A 19481-nucleotide genomic window follows, 5' to 3' on the forward strand; every position below is an offset into this window, starting at 1 on the left:
TGTAACTTATCCCTACATTTTTAAGTATATTTAACATCTTGTCCCATTTAACATTGTCAAAAGCTTTCTCTAAATCTACAAATCCTATGTACGCACTTTTTCCTTTTTCTATCGTTTTCTCTATTGTTACCCGTAAAGCTAGAATGGCCTCCCGCGTTCCTCTATTTCTTCTAAACCCAAATTGATGTTTCCGTAATTGTTCTTCCGCTCTTTTTTCCATCCTCCTCTGTACAATTCTAGTTATGATTTTTGACGCATGGAAAGTTAAGCTAATGTTCGAAATGTCTCGCACCTATCCGCGCCCCTCTTCTTAGGTAATATTACTACTACGTTCTGTTTATAATCCTTTGGGACTTTCCCCGTTTTGTAAATGTGACTAACTAACTTTTACAGTTAATAATGTTTAATATAAGAAAAATTTGTTGCTGTTGTCACCCTCGCCAGGAATCGAACCCGGGGCCTTCAGCTTTACACACCAATGCTCTGAACGCTAAACTACGAAAGATGACAAGAACGACAAGCCGTACTTATTAGGTCACAGATCTGTCGAACTAATGTAATTATATTAATACTATATGAAAGCACAGTGACATTTAACAGTGGTTAATATATCAAATATTAAAGTGAAAATTCATATTTAATTTTTATCCACTTATCTATTGTACGTAAAGCCAATGGTAACGGGTTCGATTCTCGGCGAGGGTGTGACAACAATAACAAATTTTTCCTCATTAACTTGAGGTAACTTATAGTGGGTAAATATTGAAAATTCATTTTCACATAAATGTTCGATATAATATTACTATATCACTTACCTGTATTATTAGGTAATTACAAATCATCAGGCTTAATTTGGCACTTGCAAAATTTGAATGTCTTTGTGAAACAGTTGGAACAATTTTTGGGACCAAGATTACAATTGCTGTTTTTCTTTGTTTACCAGGGTTTATACCACAGCAACACAGTCTATGAAAACTTTTATCAACTGTGAAAAAAAACTTGCAACAAATGGACATGTAGGTATCGTTGGCTTAAATAGAATAGGATACTGTTACCCTGAACACGTGTTCATTATTCCATTATAAAAAGATTAAGAAAATTATCCTTGTTATATCAGTATTAGGTGTCTCAAAATAGAATATCACAGAGCTACATCATAAAATATGATTCCATCACAATTCTCTTATCAGTTAAATGTGATCAATGGATAAGATCAATATACTTGAAACAAGTAAATAGTTCAGCTGGGGTCCACCTTTCTGTCGGGAATTTCACAAATTAATAATTATCGGAATGGTAGCATATTAGATATTAGCTGAAGGTAAACATAATCCGTTTTCCTATAATCCTAATTTCGTAAAAAAAAAAAACGAAGCAGAAAATATAGACTTTTGAGCTACTTATAAATTGCACGGTTGGTTGCATTTACGACATTTTGTTATCTATCTGTACTCAAATATAAAGCTTTTAAATGTTCCATGTTGCATGCAAAAGTGGAACCCGCACTTTTGTTAAAATCCGACCGGATATTGGATGACGAAGGCGGGTACCCGGCAGTGCTGAGTAATTTTACCTGAGAAAAAAGGAAAAACCAACACGAACAATAATTATTTTATTTTATAATCATAACAAAAACCTATCTACTGAAAATTGGTAATTAAGATTATATTGTAGCCACCACGAGCGTGATTGTGTGCGATCGGGCATACATGTGTGTGAGCGGCTTATCGATTCGCCGACTAGCCGCGGGCGCTTTTCTTCATGTGCGCCGTATCTGTAAACGTGTGTGTCGTACCTGCGTTCCGGGAAAGCAATTAAACCGTTCAAAGAAAACGAGACTTCTCTGGACGGCTGGAGAAAGTTCCCGAAAGGAGACAAGGGAGTAAAAAAAAGGAAGAGACGATCGCCGAAGTAGAGTAGAAATAAATTGACCGTTGCAGAGGTGAATCAAGAGATAAATTGACAGTGATAGAAGTGAAATAAATAGAACAGTGAATAGTAATAGTAGTAAACGAACATTACAATATGGAGATAGGTTGTTTGCCTTAATTCGTATTATTTACTGATTACTACACTAAATCATCTGTTACTACGATAGGTTTATGTAGTTCTTATGTTTACTTTTTCTCGTGTACAAGAATGCATTAGTTTTGATTAATGATAACGTAATAGTATGACTTTATCATTTTGCAGATTTTTAATGTTTATAATCATTGTATTCTCATCTCAACGGTTTCAACTCAACCTTCTTGTTGAAAATAAGCCAATCAAGAATGAAAATTTAATTGACTTAGTGTTTAAACGACATTTTTGAAAGTCACTTAACGAGGCTTGGGACGTTAGTGAGGGTGGTAGTTAATGGTAATCGTAGTTTTTGCAAAATCAGTATCCGTTGAATCGCCAATGTAGAGTTTCCTTATTATGTGACGACTAAAAAAAAATCCATTTGCAATATACCCTCATGTAACACGAACCGCTACTGCGTTTACGCAATTTCCAGCATGCATTTTTAATTTGCATTCGATTTTACATGTTTTATGTTTTCTTTTACAAAGATAGAAGAGTGATACTTAGTTTGTATAAAGAGCAACAGGCAGTTATAGATCTGGGGATGCAACGTAGAGAAGTAAATATTAGGAAGGGAGTCAACCAGGGATGCACACTGTCACCGCTACTTTTTAATCTATACATCGAAGACGCCATCAACATCATTAAAAGACAGTACAACTGTAGGGATAGACGTGCAAGGGCAAAAGATTAGTAGGCTTAGATTTGCAGATGATATAGCAGTATTAGCATCTACCAAGGAGGACCTAGTGATAGTTTTAAATAAAATGGAAGCGGTACTGACAGATCAGTACTGTATGAAAATAAATAAAAATAAAACTAAAATACTGATATGCAAGGGAAGAAAAAGTAGTGAAAGAGCGAATATAAAGATAGGAGACGAAAAATTAGAAGAAGTGGCTGATTTTAGATACCTAGGAAGTCAGATAAGTGAGGATGAAAGTAGTAGTAGGGATATAAATCAGAGGATAGCGCAGGGTCGTGTCGCCTTTAACAAAAAGAAGTCACTTCTATGCTCGCGAACGGTTAATTTAGAAATTCGAAAAAGGTTGTTAAAGGTGTATGTTTGGAGCGCGGCGTTGTACGGGTGCGGAACATGGACAGTGGGCGCGGCGGAAAAGAAAAGGTTATAAGCCTTTGAAATGTGGTGTTATAGGCGAATGATGAGGATAACGTGGGTAGGAAAGATTAGAAATTAAGTGGTATTAGAAATAATAGGAGAGCAGAGGACTCTATGGAAGTCAATAAAAAATAGGCGAGATAGATTGGTAGGACACCTTCTCAGGCATGAACGTCTAGTCAGAGACATATTAGAGGCAGAAACAGGAGTTAGGAGGGGTAGAGGTACACCTAGATTAGATTACTCTTCGCAAATAGTTAAGGATGTGGGCTGTTCTAGTTTTAGGGAAATGCGAAGTTTAGCTCAGGATAGGAAAGAGTGGAGGTGCGTGTCTAACCAGTCTTAGGACTGACGACCCTATGATGATGATGATGTTTTCTTTCATCAACCAGCCTATTCCTTAAAAGTGGAATTCCATATTTGTTGTTTTGATTTATCATGGTAAGTGTTGATATTTGATAAAGAATAAATAACTTACGCGCTTAATTAATAGACGTCGCTTTTCACTAAAATGACTTAAGTATTTTATCTCCAGAAAAATGGAGACGTAGATTTTTTAAATCATTTTTGTAAGACGTAACCTATTATTTATAATGGTGAGCCTATTGGTCTATACCGCTATACAATAATAATAAGACCACACGAGGCGTCCAGTTTTTAAACGTTCACCGCTAAACCTATTATTATAATCAAATCATTGAATGAAACTGGGCTAGTTTTGTCTGGCGCCAAATCCTACTGATGATCTAATTGTATTTTTAATTCACAGAACCGATAAACAGCACGTATTATTATAGCTACACCCATTTGTTTTTCTTAAGAAATAGAAGATACACATACGTTTTTCATTCGTTCAGTTCATTAAAATTTAAAGTTATGAAAATTTTTCATCTTTTATTTTTAGTTAAACTAAAAATAGTTTTAGTACTAATATTTTATAACTGCTTGATTTAAGTTTTAATAATAATTGAAAAATCTTCACTGAACTGCGTATTTCTGTATTACACGTGCTATTAAAAGTGCATTATTTACTAATTACCATTTACTAATTGTTACGGTTTTTCGTACGTTTCTAAAGGTGTGCTTGATATTATTCATTTTCTTAGACAGGCACTACACCTTAAGCGAAAATAAAAAGAAACCAAGTCAATTTTGAACTTTCATTCCAGTTCAAAATAATGTATTTATGCGTTTTATGAAGTTTTACATTTAGCCAAACACATTCTTTGTTATTATTATTATTGTACATATATTTCTTCTAGATATACATATGTCTAAGAATTTGTCAATTTTACGTCACCAAAAACGTCCCAAATTATTTTAACAATCTGATTCGAACTGATTGTTATTTCCAGATTTTGACCTTAAGCTTTTACTCAAGACATTTGACTTACCTCTTGCAAATATTCTACAGGCCCTATTGAAAAGTAGCAGTTCTGTATATTATACAGTCAAAAGTATGGTACGATTTTGTCACAATTATTTGGGTGTCATACGATTCCGCTCCGAAGAAGTACTATAATCATAGCATACATGTAAGGTTTAAGTCAGGGAATGCATTCACAAACGTCGTTATGCGCTAGCATTCGTTTATGTTTTCGTTCCTGTTGCTCGTTCGATAACATTTACGAAAACGTTGCTGGTAGAGTAATGCATATTAAAGAATTACAACAATATTCTTTCGAATACATTCTCATACAGCTAGTAAAATTTACGGACCAACGCCTAGGTTGACCGCTAGAGCTCGACAAAATTTGGAAAAGAAAGTAAATTGAGTTATTGAAACACGTCATCCTCTCAATAGGGGAGCGAATAGTTATCTTCAACAAATTTTAATTTTAATTTCCTCAGAACGTTTATATGAAAATCCACATATGTTTTGAATCACCCTGACTCAATACTCAAACTCAATTATTTATAGCGATGAGAGATATTTATATGACATGATGAAGTTCATTTATTAGAAAAAAAAAACATTTAGTTTGAATTCATTTATAGCTAATAAATGAATCAGATGTGATTACGAAATAATACATTTTTAGCAGCGAAAACATTTTTTAAATGTTTGGATTTTTTCAGCTTTTGACAATGTTAAACGGGACAAGATATTTAAAAATATAGCGATGAAATACAGAGATAGAAGAGTGATACCTAGTTTGTATAAAGAGCAACAGGCAGTTATAGACCTTGAGCAGCAACGTAGAGCAGTAAATATTAGGGAGGGAATTAGACAATGATGCTCACTGTCAGAACTACTTTTTAATCTATGCATCGAAGACGCGATTATCAACATTAAAGACAGTGCAACTATAAGGATCGATATACAGGGTCAAAAGACTGGTATGCTTAGATTTGTAAATAATATAGTTGTATTAGCATCTAGCAAGGAATTAGAGATAGCCTTAAATAAAATGGGAGAGGTATTGACAAAACAATATCATACGAACATAAATAAAATTAGAACAAAAATTCTCGTATGCAAGGGAAGATCAAGTAGAGAACAGGCGATTATAAAGATAGGAGACGAAAAATTAAAAGTAGCTGATTTTAGGTATCTAGGAAGTCAGATCAGTCGGAACGGAGGACTTAAAATCAATAACAAATAGGCAAGATAGGTTAATAGGACACCTTCTCAAGCATGAAGAGCTAGATATATATATCAAGCAGAAACAGGAGTTAAGAGGAGTAGAGGTAGACCTAGATAAGATTACTGTTCACAAATAGTTGAGGATGTGGGATGTTCTTGTTTTAGGGAAATGCGAAGATAAGCTCAGGATAGATGTATGTCCAACTAGTCTTAGGACTGATGACCCTATGATAATGATGATGATGATGATGGTAGATTTTTATTCTTTAGGGTTCATTTAGGATATATAGGTCAAAAATCTTATAGAGGACTAATGAAAGAGTAAATATATTCTAATTTGTAACACCGGGATAATTTTCATTTTTAATACAGGAAAGGTTGAATGACATGGTAGGTACGTTTATAATATTAATCAATAAATGCGTAATTTGCGTTGTTCTTGAAGTAAAATTTTATTTAACGGTAAAAGCAAGAATATATTACCTATATACCTACGACTAATAAATTAGTTTTAACTTAAGTATTTGTTGAAATAACATATAAATTAATTCTTTTAGCTCAATTTAACAATATTACAATAAAATGCAGATGTGCCCACTAACTATTGTTTATCTAAGTTTATAAGTTAACAACATTACAATATTATTAATTACCTAGGAACGCTTTTATGATACTACCTGATTTAATTCCAAACAGTGTTACAACAATTGATGTTTTCATTTTATTAGCTAATTCCATAAAAATGATAAACATTACGTGGGTATGCATATTCAGGATTATTTTAAACAACCGATGTTGATTGCTATTTTACAGACGAATTAATAACACTTTTATTAGAATTCGTTTAAAATACGGCATATGAAGCTATCATTTGGAGTAGTGATGGGAAAAATTATAAATCCAATAAATTTTCGAATTTCCTACGTCGCACCTCAATAGTTTTGCTTTCCTTACAGATCAATTTAATAAAATATAATATATTATGTATTTTGCATATTCATACCGAAATTTATTTATACCTATATTTTAAAAATAAACATAGGTACATATTTAGCATCAAAGACTACTAAACCACATTCACGGCAATTCACTAATAAAGGCTCTGCCTTAGTCGTAAAAAGGTCGAAAAAAGAATGTTTTGTTTTTTGATAGTATTTTCGGCTGGTGGACACGAATCTCAGGTTTGCCAACAAAAATTTTGATGGGAAATGTTTCCTTTACAAAAAACCATTAAGGAGCGGTTTCTCTGATTTTTCTTGAACTCAGAAACTGTGCGTTTTACGTGAAAGTTAATTTGAAATTACAAATTTTTCTAAATTTTATATGTTTAAAGTTTAATCACGAAAACGTCACGAAAGTAAGCTTCTCAAACCAGAAAATTTACTCCAAATGTATCAGTAGCTGCTCCTTGTATCCCTGTACGGCTACTGTTGGAAAATGTTCAAGTTCAGTTCCAATATAGCTGCTTTATCGCCATCTACAGCGCTACTCGTCAGCATTCTCTCAAAGTCCAGTTGGAAAAAACCCTGAAGACTGGGAATGGGAGCGCATGAAATCAGGTTTTGAGACTGTTGCCACGCTCCTAATCTCTGCTCTTCCTGCGTTATTAAAGTTGGTGACCTAAAGTGCTCTATGAGTGGAATATGCGTGCAACAAGGTGGGGCTCTTCTGCTAGAATTTGTACCTCAACTATGAAGGAACTTGCAGCAATTTCGCAGTGGTAGACGAGGACGAGGACGAAGAAAACGTTGAACTACAGACTGACTTCCTGCCCGTTGTACCAGAGGATGAGGACGATGAAATGCTTGAAGTTGAATACCAGTACTTTTATTAATTACAATTATAGACAACCTAATTGTATTTAATAGTGGACACTAATTTTTTACATTTAATCTTGCATGGGAGACGTGGATGAACTTCAACCAGTATCTTCAAAAGAATGAAGCGATTCTTATTAGGGCAATGAAGTTGATAAAATATTAATCATTCCACTAAAAGCCCAAAATATATTTAATAGGTAACAGAAACATACATGATATACCGCATTAGGAAAAGCGATTCCCCATTAATTCGTCGATTCCAGATCCGTCTGTCCTGGTCCAGGTTTCTCTGTGGTTTCCTTGGATCACGTAGGCAAATGCTGGGGCAGTAATATTCCGTAGATAATCTTTCACTTTCTTCTGTCTTTATTTCGTCGGTCTCATCTTTCTCAACCTAACCACCACCCATTTTTTCCGCCTTACCTTTCGGTAGTCCAAAGGACTGCCCACCTACCAGTATTAGTAATATGGGAATGAAATATCTAAAACTATTTTTATGTTTATTTCAGTATTTGTATTTAATACTAGATCTCACGCTCACTGCTTACGTATGTAATGACTATAATAGATACCTGTACATAATAACTGCATTGTGTGTATATTAATAATTAATATACGTTAAATGTAGTCACTATGTGAAGTAACATGCACCGTTAATTATTATATAAGAAAGATAGTAATTCCATAAATCTTCAATTTTAGTGAGAAGTTGGTTTTTGACGTCTACATTCGTGGCGCCCTTAAAGTTAAACAGCGAATCGCAGAAAGAAACTGCAAATAAATAAACTGTAGAAAAAATTGTCACCTTTAATTTTAATTAGAATGAATTTTCACGCTAAACGCATAATTTTTGAGTTATTTAAGAAAAACCAGCATTCCATTTTTACAGTTTTTTTTGCGAAAAAACATTTTCCATCAAAATTTTTGTCGGTAAAACTCAGTTTTCTGTTCTCTAACCCAAAGTACTATATAAGGTCAAAAATAATACTACACTAAAACTTTCTTTTTTAAAACGTTTTGCATTCGAGAGCGGCTGTATTCGAATCAATCGAAAAATCTATGATAAAATACAAGATTAACCTTTGATGAGAATCGAATGTATTGGAGGTGCTAATTTACATTCAAATATCCCCATCACAATTTTGATATCAGTTAACAATAGAATAATTTTTGATTCTTTGAACAGTTAATTAATATACTTTTTTTATAAAATCCGGAATGTTCCATAATCACCAAGTGCCGGGTATGAAGTAAATGGGGTAGAATTTTGATACAAAACTTGTTGTAGTATTTGATAATTAAAAATACAGTCGGCTTGAAAAGTGTCGAGAATACTTCGTATATTGTGCTTTTCCTGACGATGACATTCGCTTCTGGACTGATCGCGATCTTCAGTAGCTGATGGATAGTCTGAGACATGAATTTTGATGTGAGCCTTCAAGTTGCAGAGAAGAGCGAATCGCTTTTCGCAAATACCGCAACGGTGCTGTCTCAAACCTAACAATGGAAGATAAATACATTATTAAAATAAATGACTTTCAGTTGTACACGGTAAATATCAAGTATACAAACGTGATGCTACATTACTACGTTACTACGAAGTATGTACGATTAATAGCACTTGAATATACAGTTGAATATTTTATTACCAAAATGAACGACACGTACTTGTGTGTATTAAGTTAATTAGATAATAATAGCTCTATTTATAAGAAAGAAAAAAGTTTTTAAATAACTTCCTAATAATTTTAAACATATTGAAATTCCTAGTGGTTAATATTAAATAATAATTCTAAAATTCATTTTCCACTACAAGTTACCTGAAATTAATGAGAAAAATTTTTGTTGGTAATGTCACACCCTCGCCGGGAATTGAACCCGGGACCATTGGCTGTAAGCTTAGTGGTCAGAGCATTGGTGCGTCAAGTCAAATGTCTTGGGTTCGATTCCCGGCGAAGGTGTGACAGTAGCAACAAACATTTTTCTCATTAATTTAAAGTAGCTTATAGAAGAAGAGAAATTAAGAATTAATTTTCGAATTAATAGGTAATTTTAAACTAAGAAAACAAGATACAACCAATCAAAATATAATAAATATTTAGCGTAATTTGCGTTGTTCTTNTAATTAATAATAAATTTTTGTGACACTTTCACCTTCTTGATCTACGACCTGTTCCTAGTGGGTTGTCCGCCTGCTCAGAAATGTAATCTCTCCTATTATCCGAATATCTTACCGTAATAATGAATAATGCTAGATTTTTAGGCTTGACGATTGTAGTCTAGTATTTTGTTTCTCCTTCGGTGTTCTCACCGATAGAGACTTATATCTGACGTTTCGAAAATTCAACGGTAGCTAAAGTTTTCCTCCCTGACATGGAAGGCATTGAACAGAATTAATAAAATAATTACCTAATCGAAAACTCTTGTTGAAGCGTTTTATAAATATGATTAAGTGAAATTTTATGTGGATAGAATTGGTCAAATTGTGAGAAGAAAAAAAAACATCAAAAGTATATTCATTCCAGTCAAGCAAATCCAACAACACTTAAATAAACAAATAATCCCAGACAATCCTTCGTATTGTTGAGAATACACCGTATCTCATGCAGTTGTTAGCAGCATAGGTACAAAGAAACATGAAAAAGCATGAACGCCACTGCAGTCTTCGAAAACCCGACAAGTCCACAGTAGCAGATCATGCCAGAAAGGCGTTATCCGCTTTTACGCTAAATTACCATGTTCGAAAGGCCATTGAAATACTGAAGTACTCCAAACTCCAACAGCTTCAAAAAATGAGAGGAAACCATGAAGGTGAATAAGACTGGATGAAGTAATAAGCAATCATATGGAACCTACTTCACCTATAAATAACATCACTACATCTAGTGTGTGCGACCAAGTGACATGGTCTAGAGGTTTTGATTATTGTTCGACATTTGGGAGAAGACCAGTTCGATTCCGGATTTGTATACTCTGGTCCAAGTTTCTCTCCATAAATTTGCTCTGTCTTCATTTCGTGAGTGTCATATTTCTCACCCCATTCACTATCTACCCACTCTAACGATTTCTCATAGAAGGCTGAAGAGAGCCTTCCTTCAACAACTACTCAACTCATCCAAATCCATCACAGACTAAGAACTATCCCAAAGGACTACATACGAAAATTATGGACCAACACGTACCTCCGCCCGATACCTGCAAAACCCTTAAACCTCCCCATGTTGAGTTCTCTAGAGCCAAGGATGGAGTCAGGATCCAATCACGGGCACACAAAATAAGAGTAGAGTAATCAACCTGCTCAATAGCATCAATACAATGCACTACACCTTCGCGTCTACCCCAAACTGATCGAACAAATGCGTCAGTAAGGGAGTTCTGGCTGATTTAATCACCACTGACATATCGGAAAATCTGCATATAATAGATATATGCAATTGCACGATACACCGATTAAAGTCCTGTTCCAAGATGATCCCCTTAGTCCTCGTCAACTCTCGAAGGAAGTGATTTAAACTAATACGGTCCTTGTGAACATAATGTTAAAGTCGAAAACTTTACAGAATTGAATTTTTACGATAAACATATAGCACAAAAGTTATAGGATTGGATATTGAAATATAAATTTAGTTTTCACTTTGAATTTGATCGTTTAATTAAATTCCGTATACTGAAGCATACGCATCTTAAAACAATCCTTTTGGTAACACATGATTTATCAATACATTTTAACATACTTCTTAATATCATATACAAATGCTTATAACCTCTGCTAAAATATTTTTTTGCCTTCATCTGAACGCATGCTGAATGTTAATCTTTAATATCTGATTACCTGTATGTACAACAAGATGATTTCGTAAATTTGTAGCTTTGCTGAATCCTCTTAGACAGATGTCACACTTGAAGGGCCAAGAACCATTATGGATGTACATGTGAGATTTCAAATCTCCAGGAGTAGGAAATGATTTCGGGCATAACATGCATTTATGCGGCTTTACCTAAAAAAATATTGTCAATAGTAATATAAAGTGTGACACTCCTGACTGACAGAACATCGAGTTTATGATATTACATAAATATAATGTTTTATTTTTGCTAATGTGGCACTGTTGTGTTAATTATTTGAATGCTCCTGAATTTTTCCACTCGTCAAAGCAAGTTGACCGACAATTTTGAAAGGTTACATTCAATATTTGAACGAAAAATTCTTGGTACTTCCCGCCGCTGCAAGATTTCAGCATCATCCGGAATATTGACAATTAATTTCCTCTTCGAAAGCCTACAACTTTTGTCGAAAAGCAAGATATTTTATGTTTTTTCGAAAATTTTTATCTATTTCATCTCTGATCGCCATTCCTTTTGTTCAATTTCACTTGTCCAACCTTCGGGAGTCATGGCCTACGTTTCCGTAAATTTTTGAGTACTTTCTCGTTGGTACAATTTTAAAATAAATAGGGCACTAATATCCTCTGTACCTAGTCCCTGTTCCTAGTGAGCTGTGTACTTACTGAGAAGCCTTTATATAAGGAGGTATCTGAACGTGTTACCGTATAATTTGAAAAATTTGCATATTCTGCTAGACGTTGCCATTATTTTTACTGGACTCTAACTATTCCTTTTTCAGCCCTCATGCAAGAGTAATGTTACTTCATTGCTTCCGATTAGAAAAACTAATTCTACTGAACGTTGGAAAAGACCTGAGCTTTAGTAAAGATGTGCGGTAGAGATTCTGGTCAAGATTTATGACAGGCGGAGATCTTCTTGATTTAATCCTCAACATTTTGCTAACTTCCTGGATGAAGCTGATTGCGTTGGCTTCGGCCGTCGTGCGCTGATGGAATGTACCTCATTCCTCTTCCAAGGGAACCATAAGGTAGAAATCATCACGTTAATCAAGGTGAAATGAGGTAAACGCCGCTCAGATAATTAATGTATTTCATTGTTCATGGCGTTTATCTTTATAAAGGATATCCCAAAAAATTGTGTCAGAAAAAAAAATGATTGAGGACTCAAGAGTTATCCAAAATATCTCCGAATATGTTAAGCAATTCGTGATAGTTTTCTTTTATTTAACTTTCCATCCTGATAATTAATTGTGTTCGTTTTTTCAGAAACGAATAGTTATTGAAATAATCATAAAACTTTTATAATTTTAGTCTATTTTGACAATATTAATTTTAAGTTATTCATGGTCATGTTAAGCCACTAGAGTCATTTTACAACCCTGCCAGTTTGTACCTTTCATCTGGTATTTCCAAATTTCTAGGAATGACTTGCCGGCAACATTGTATTATTAGTAAATAGTCCGATCTATGTACCTCAATTGTATTTATATTCGTATTTTCAGTAACCAAAGAAGAGTCTTCACAAGCTTTTCACAACATCAACATCATTCTTATTCATTACAAAAGTCGCTGTCTTAAACATTCAAAATATTCAATCTTATCTATTTTATTTAGTTAGTTTTTATTTCATCATAAGTTTCCACGGTAGTTTAAGTTTTGTATTTATTTGTATATATCCGTATTTTTTAAGTGAATTAAATTCTTTAAACCAGTTAAAGGAGTTGATTCATTTTAATGTGGTACAGCAGTACACCGGAAGAGCCATCAAAAAAGTGCTTTTCCTTACAAATTGATTTCGATATTCGAAAGGAAAACCTCTACACGTTTTTCGAATACTTTATAAGAAATTATCAACGTGAGATTGATTTGTGAGTCCTAATATATATAACTTATGAATGTATTTATTTATTTTAGTAGTTTGCATTATATTACATGATTACATCAGGAATTAGTAAAAGAGGCAAGCGAAATATTGTTCATTTCGATTCATTTGTATTTACTAAACTCATTTGTAATTCAGTTGAAAAAGTATAAACAGTAAATATATCTTTTTATTTAAATATACGTGATTCAGAATGTTGTTTACATAGAAGATAAAGAGGCAATTTAGACTTCTATCGTCCAATTAAAGTCATCTAAATGGTTTTGTTTAAAAATTTGAAAACCGCCTATTTCGCAGAGAAAACCTTGACATTTTATTATTGTGTACTTAATTTAAACTTGCATATAATTATTTTTCTTCAGAGAAATGTGTGTTGGTACGTTTGTTTTTGTATGGCCCGGTTTGTTTGAGTGCTGAGACGAAAATAACTATAAAAATCTTCAATTGGTTATAATTCAGTCAAGTGGCATTTTGAAGCCTTGAACTAATTTTAAGTTAGAACGAGAATCCTATAAATCCCTTTTTAATAACTTTATACGATATTTTACATGGAAAACGGTAACAGTGAGGTAATAGATGTAAAGCAACCGCTGAAGCAGACTTAGGTACAGCTTTAGTGCTATTATGTGCTTCTAGTACTTTCATTGTTTAGAAACCTTTTCATAAGCAAGCAGGAAGGTCGTTTGAAAAGTTCTGGATCTCTCAATGAAAAGAGCGTATTTTTACAAAAACAGTTTTCAAACTTGTTACCATTTGGCTTTGAAAATTTCTTCATACCGGCAGCATATGAACGTACGTCGAGGTTTTCGACATATCCATCCACAGTTGCAATCACTTCGTTGCTACTTGAAGATCTCTGTCCTTCGAGTCATTTTCTATGATTGGAGAACAGGTAATAGTCGGAAGGGACCAAATCTGTTAAATGAAGTGGATGGAGGAGTAATTGAAAGCGTAAATCGTGGATTTTTGACATCGCAATCATCGAGGTGTGGGCTGGTGCTATGTCCTGGTGAAAGAACACTTTCTTTTTTACCAAATGCGTGCATAGTAGGTACTCTTCGTTTATAGTTTTACCTTTTTCAAGATAGTCAATGAAAATTACTCCTCACGTGTCCCAAAAAATTTCAACTTTGTTGAATACACTTTTGCTTCCTTTGGTGCCGGCTGACTCTTTTCAATCCGCTGCCCACACTGTTCTTTGGAGTCTCGTCTGTAATTATAAATCGACGCAAAAGTTCCGCTTGATTAAAATTAAACAACCTCAAATTGCCTGCTGAGATCTCCTTTCCACGTAATTTTTGCTGAAGTGCGAGCAAACCCGGCATTTATCTTGCGCACAACTTCTGCATACCCAAATATTCGTGTAAAATTGGGACGATCAAATTGGCATAGGTCGCAATAAATTATCTGTGAGAATATACGTATCTTATTTATTTTTTGCACTTGGAACTGTAGTCATAGTAAAGAGGTAAAAAAGTGTTTATTATATGACCCGACGCCAACGTTTTGCCTTTGAGTGTTAAGGTTTTATTAAGATAAGTTTTTGAGTGGAAAATTCGTTTTTCGTAGATGGAAATAATAATATTCACAGTATTAGTGATCAGGTTCATCCCCAGACATTTCTGAAATTTAGTGATAACTACAATACAAAATTATTTCGATTAATGTTAGTTTCCATATTCACCCTGATATACGAGGGTGGATTGATAAGTTTCCGGCCTGACCAAGAAAAACAAGGTTTTTAAAAATTTTTTTTTTTTATTTCTCAACATAATCTCCTCCAAGGCTGATACATTTCTCATAGCGGTGTTCCAGTCTATTAATGCCATCTCTATAGACTGATTCGTCAAGCTCCTCAAAATAACCATTTACAGCTTCGATTACTTCTTCATTGTCCGCAAATCTCTTACCGCCAAGCCATTTTTTGAGATTAGGGAACAGAAAATAGTCACTCGGGGCTAGGTCTGGAGAGTAAGGAGGGTGCGGCATCAATTCAAACTTTAGATCGTTGATTTTAGCCGTCGCAACGATTGACGTGTGCGCTGGTGCGTTATCGTGATGAAACAAGATTTTTTTCTTCGCCAGATGAGGTCGTTTAATTTTCACCTCGTGGCTCAAACGTTGCAATAAGTCTGCGTAGTATTGACCAGTGATAGTATTACCCTTTGCAAGGTAATCAATGTATATAATACCTCTTGCATCCCAAAAAACAGTAGCCATAACCTTGTTCGCCGAAAAAATTGTTTTTGCCTTCTTTGGAGTTGGTTCCCCTGGTCCAATCCACTGTTTAGACTGTTCTTTGGTTTCAGGAGTGTAGTGGTGGACCCACGTTTCGTCAACGGTTACGAATCGACGCAAAAATTCGCTTGGATTACGCTTATACAATGACAAATTTGCGGTAGAAATGTTTTTTCGAATCAATTTTTGGTCGACTGTTAGCAAACGCGGCACCCATCTTGCACAGAGCTTTTCCATATGCAAATGTTGGTGCAAAATATGTTGCACACGTTCATATGACATCTTACAGGTCTCAGCTATCTCACGCACTTTCAATCTGCGGTCTCCCAGCACTATTTGATGAATTTTTTCGATCATATCTGGAGTTGTGACCTCAACGGGGCGTCCTGAGCGAGGCCCATCAGAGGTGCTCACACGACCCTTTTTAAACTCGGAAACCCACTGCTTAACGGTTGAATATGACGGGGAGGATGTCCCCAGTGTTGAGTCCATCTCTTTTTTAATTTCCTTCGGCGTTAACCCCTTCAAATAAAAGTATTTGATGACAGCACGATTTTCCTGCTTTTCCATTTTTACGAAAACCACAGAGGCGTCTTGTTCAGCGTGCTGTCAAACCTACACTAGCAAGGAGATCGGGCTGAAACTATAGCTACAAGCTATCCAAGGATGGTACTATAGAATGTCACCTCAAGGTAGGCCTAGTGGCGTCATCTCTTGGTTAGGCCGGAAACTTATCAATCCACCCTCGTATACTTAGTAATGTGATAATAATCTGAACTAGAACAGGCGATATATTTAGTTTCGGTTAATATTTTAATTTTTATTAGAGTATGAAAGTACGCAAGTATGTATATATCTATTTTGTTAATTTTCTTTTGACACCCAACCTGACATCAAAGAAAGGAATTATAATTCAATGCATTGCTTCCATAGCGCCCTCGTTCTGCTGTATGCAACTGAAAGGAGCAGTTAAGTCTGTGTATCAAATTTCTTTTGTGTTTTTCTATTCGTATTATAATACATCAATTTGATGGGTTCTTGTTATATGTTTGTATTTCACAAGCCTCTCATCCTGTTAAAAAAAAATAATGTTTTGATGTAGATTGATTACTCAAACACAAAAATGATGATATTTTCGAAACTACTTCTTAAACCCTTTCTGAGTAAAAGTGTACTCCAATCCTTCTTATTTTAACTTATCCATAAATTGGATGTCTTTTAGGGCCTTTAATTTTAACCCTTCACTTATGGGGTATCTGCTTTTAAAGTTGTTATTCAGTTGTTTATCCCCTGTCTTTTTCGGACAAGTTTACAAATTTAGATAAGGCGTTGATGTAGGTTTTGATGAGTACCTGCGTATTTGCTATTAAAAATATATTCTAGGTCAGTATTTATGTAGCGATAGACAGCACCATAAAACAACATTCAATAAATGGGTGAAGACAGCATGATGAACGCTATCTGCAGAGATTTGCACTCTTCTGTCTCTGTAACTCATCTCTACATTTTTAAGTATATTGAATATCTTGTCCCATTTAACATTGTCAAAACGTTTTTCTAAATTTATAAATGCTATATATACGCACTCTTTCCTTTTTCTATCGTTTTCTCTATAGTTACCTGTAAAGCTAGAATGGCCTCCCGCGTTCCTCTATTTCTTCTAAATCCAAACTGATCTTCCCCTAATAGTTCTTCCACCCTTTTTCCATCCTCATCTGTACAATTCTAGTTAAGATTTTTGATGCATGGGAAGTTAACCTAATTGTTCTAAATGTCTCGTACCTATCTGCGTCTCTTTTTAGATAATGTTACTACTACGTTCCGTTTATAATCCTCCGGGACTTTCCCCGTCTCGTAAATGTGACTAACTAGCTTAAACATACGATCTCTAACCTCTTGTCCTGCATGTTTTAGAATTTCCCCCTGTTTCCCAGCTACCCCTGGCGCCTTATTATTCTTTAAGTTTTTTAATGCTAAATCGAAATCTTATCTCATTATGGGATAACCTAACTCATCTATACCCCCACTATAATCCTTCTCTAACATATCTCCTAACTCAGGGCCTGCGTATAGGTTCTCTAAGAATTCTTTCCACCAGTCTGCCTTTTCTTCATTTTTTATCAGAATGGCTCTTACCTCGTTTCTTATATTATTACTACTGTACCCTACTTCTCTAAATTCAAAACATCATCTAACACGTGGCTGAAACCGTGAAACCAAGTTCAAGTCTATCGTCAATAGCCTCGATCTTGCGCATCTTATTTTTATTGTAGTGGCGACATATCTTCAGTTAGAACCACAGTACAGTTTCTGGAGCGAAACTTAATTAAGGAAAATGATCATAAATCACCTTTGAATGCGTCATTTTGTGGTAATAGAGGTTCGAGCTGGCCGTAAACTTCTTTCCGCATTGTTGGCAAGCATGTGGTTTCAGGCCGGAATGAATACGACGATGTGTATTCAAAGAACTGGAAGTCGAGAAACCTTTGTTGCAGACCTCGCAGATGTGCGGCTTTTCTCCTGTAAAAGAGGTCGGTCAGTACTAATCGAATTAATTGAGGAAATGGATTCCAATGAGTAGCTTTGATAAGATTCAACGACGGGAATTATTTATGTGCTTATAGTAATGTCATCGGATAACAAGAACTAACATTATACAAACGACGCTTTTATACTGACTTACAACAAATTGTTACAGCTTAATACCAACGGAAGGTAATTACTGTAATTGGTACAGACAATATCGTTTTTCAATTCTTTAACGAAGTTGCACAGGGACTTGTACACTTTCTTTTGAATTACATTATAAAACGTTCGTTGCATGGTTGCCATATATACTGTGTTTCCCCGAAAGTAGGACCTATCCCGAAAATAGAACCTATTGAAAAAAACATCCCTTAATTATTTCAATGAAAATGACAAAGTACATTGTAGTAAAAATAATTTATAACTTAGTTTGTAGAAAATTTTCGAGTTACATTTAATAGCTACATTCTGTATCTTTAAATAATAGGAATTGGTAAACGGTTATCTATTTGAGTTATCAATAAATTAAATGGAAATCTCAGAAAGTCATCTTTGCTTCGGGATAAAATAAAGGAATCTTTTACGTAAATCTATATATATAAAAGAAAGTCGTGTTAGTTACTTCACTTATAACTCAAGAACGGCTGAACCGATTTGGCTGAAAATTGATGGGGAGGTATCTTACAACCGGGAGAAGGACATAGGATACTTTTTATCACTTTCCACGAGAAAAATGTGGTATATGTAAACGCAACTGACATGGAATGACAAAACGAAATTGACAGCAAAACAAAAAATTTATCAGTCAAAACATCAGTCTAGCCTTTCATTTGTTAAGATTGCATGTTTGTTTTTGGTTCGATTTACTTGAAATTGATTAAAAAATTCAATCTCTGTTGGGGGGGATGAGTGGTGAAGAGGAGTTGCAATGTTTAAATGGAACATATTATTTGTGATCAGATTTACTTGAAACTTTGTTTTAATGGTCTCTCATTTAATTTCTGAAAGATCTATCTCGACAATTTAAAAAAGGGAAAGGTGTTGCAATTTTTGTTTGGGACATACTTTATTTATGGTTGAATTTACTTGAAACTTGGTATATATGCTGTTTGATATTATTAATCAAATGAAAAGAGGTTGCAACGTTTCCATGGGCTACATTTTATTTGTACTCGGATTTACTCGAAGGATGCTCATTGCTGAAATTAAGCAAATACGTGTTTTGGCAATTTTTAAAAATCAACCCTTAAGGATGAAATGTTGTTGCTACGTTTGTATTTGAAAGATGGCGACATTACACAAAATTAAAACGTTGTAAGGGTGAATTGGGAGCTAAAAGGTTTTATGGAGAAAGAATATTAATTTCTGGGAGCGAAGCCGCGGGGAAAAGCTAGTT

General features: G+C 34.5%; 1 protein-coding gene across 1 annotated transcript in view; it reads right to left on the reverse strand.

Moving 5' to 3' along the window:
* Positions 1–8703: 8703 nt before the first annotated feature.
* Positions 8704–19481, reverse strand: part of LOC108735971 (zinc finger protein 239-like) — an 11480-nt gene continuing 702 nt past the window's right edge. Inside the window, exons 2-4 of the mRNA XM_018468215.1 lie at positions 17910–18079; positions 11427–11592; positions 8704–9091 (exon numbers count right to left, since the gene is read on the reverse strand). Of these exons, the coding sequence (XP_018323717.1) occupies positions 8799–9091; positions 11427–11592; positions 17910–18079 (629 nt within the window). The 3' untranslated portion in view covers positions 8704–8798. The remainder of the gene's footprint in view (positions 9092–11426; positions 11593–17909; positions 18080–19481) is intronic.

Source organism: Agrilus planipennis, unplaced genomic scaffold, assembly GCF_000699045.2.
Source record: "Agrilus planipennis isolate EAB-ADULT unplaced genomic scaffold, Apla_2.0 scaffold4, whole genome shotgun sequence".
NCBI lineage: Eukaryota > Metazoa > Arthropoda > Insecta > Coleoptera > Buprestidae > Agrilus > Agrilus planipennis.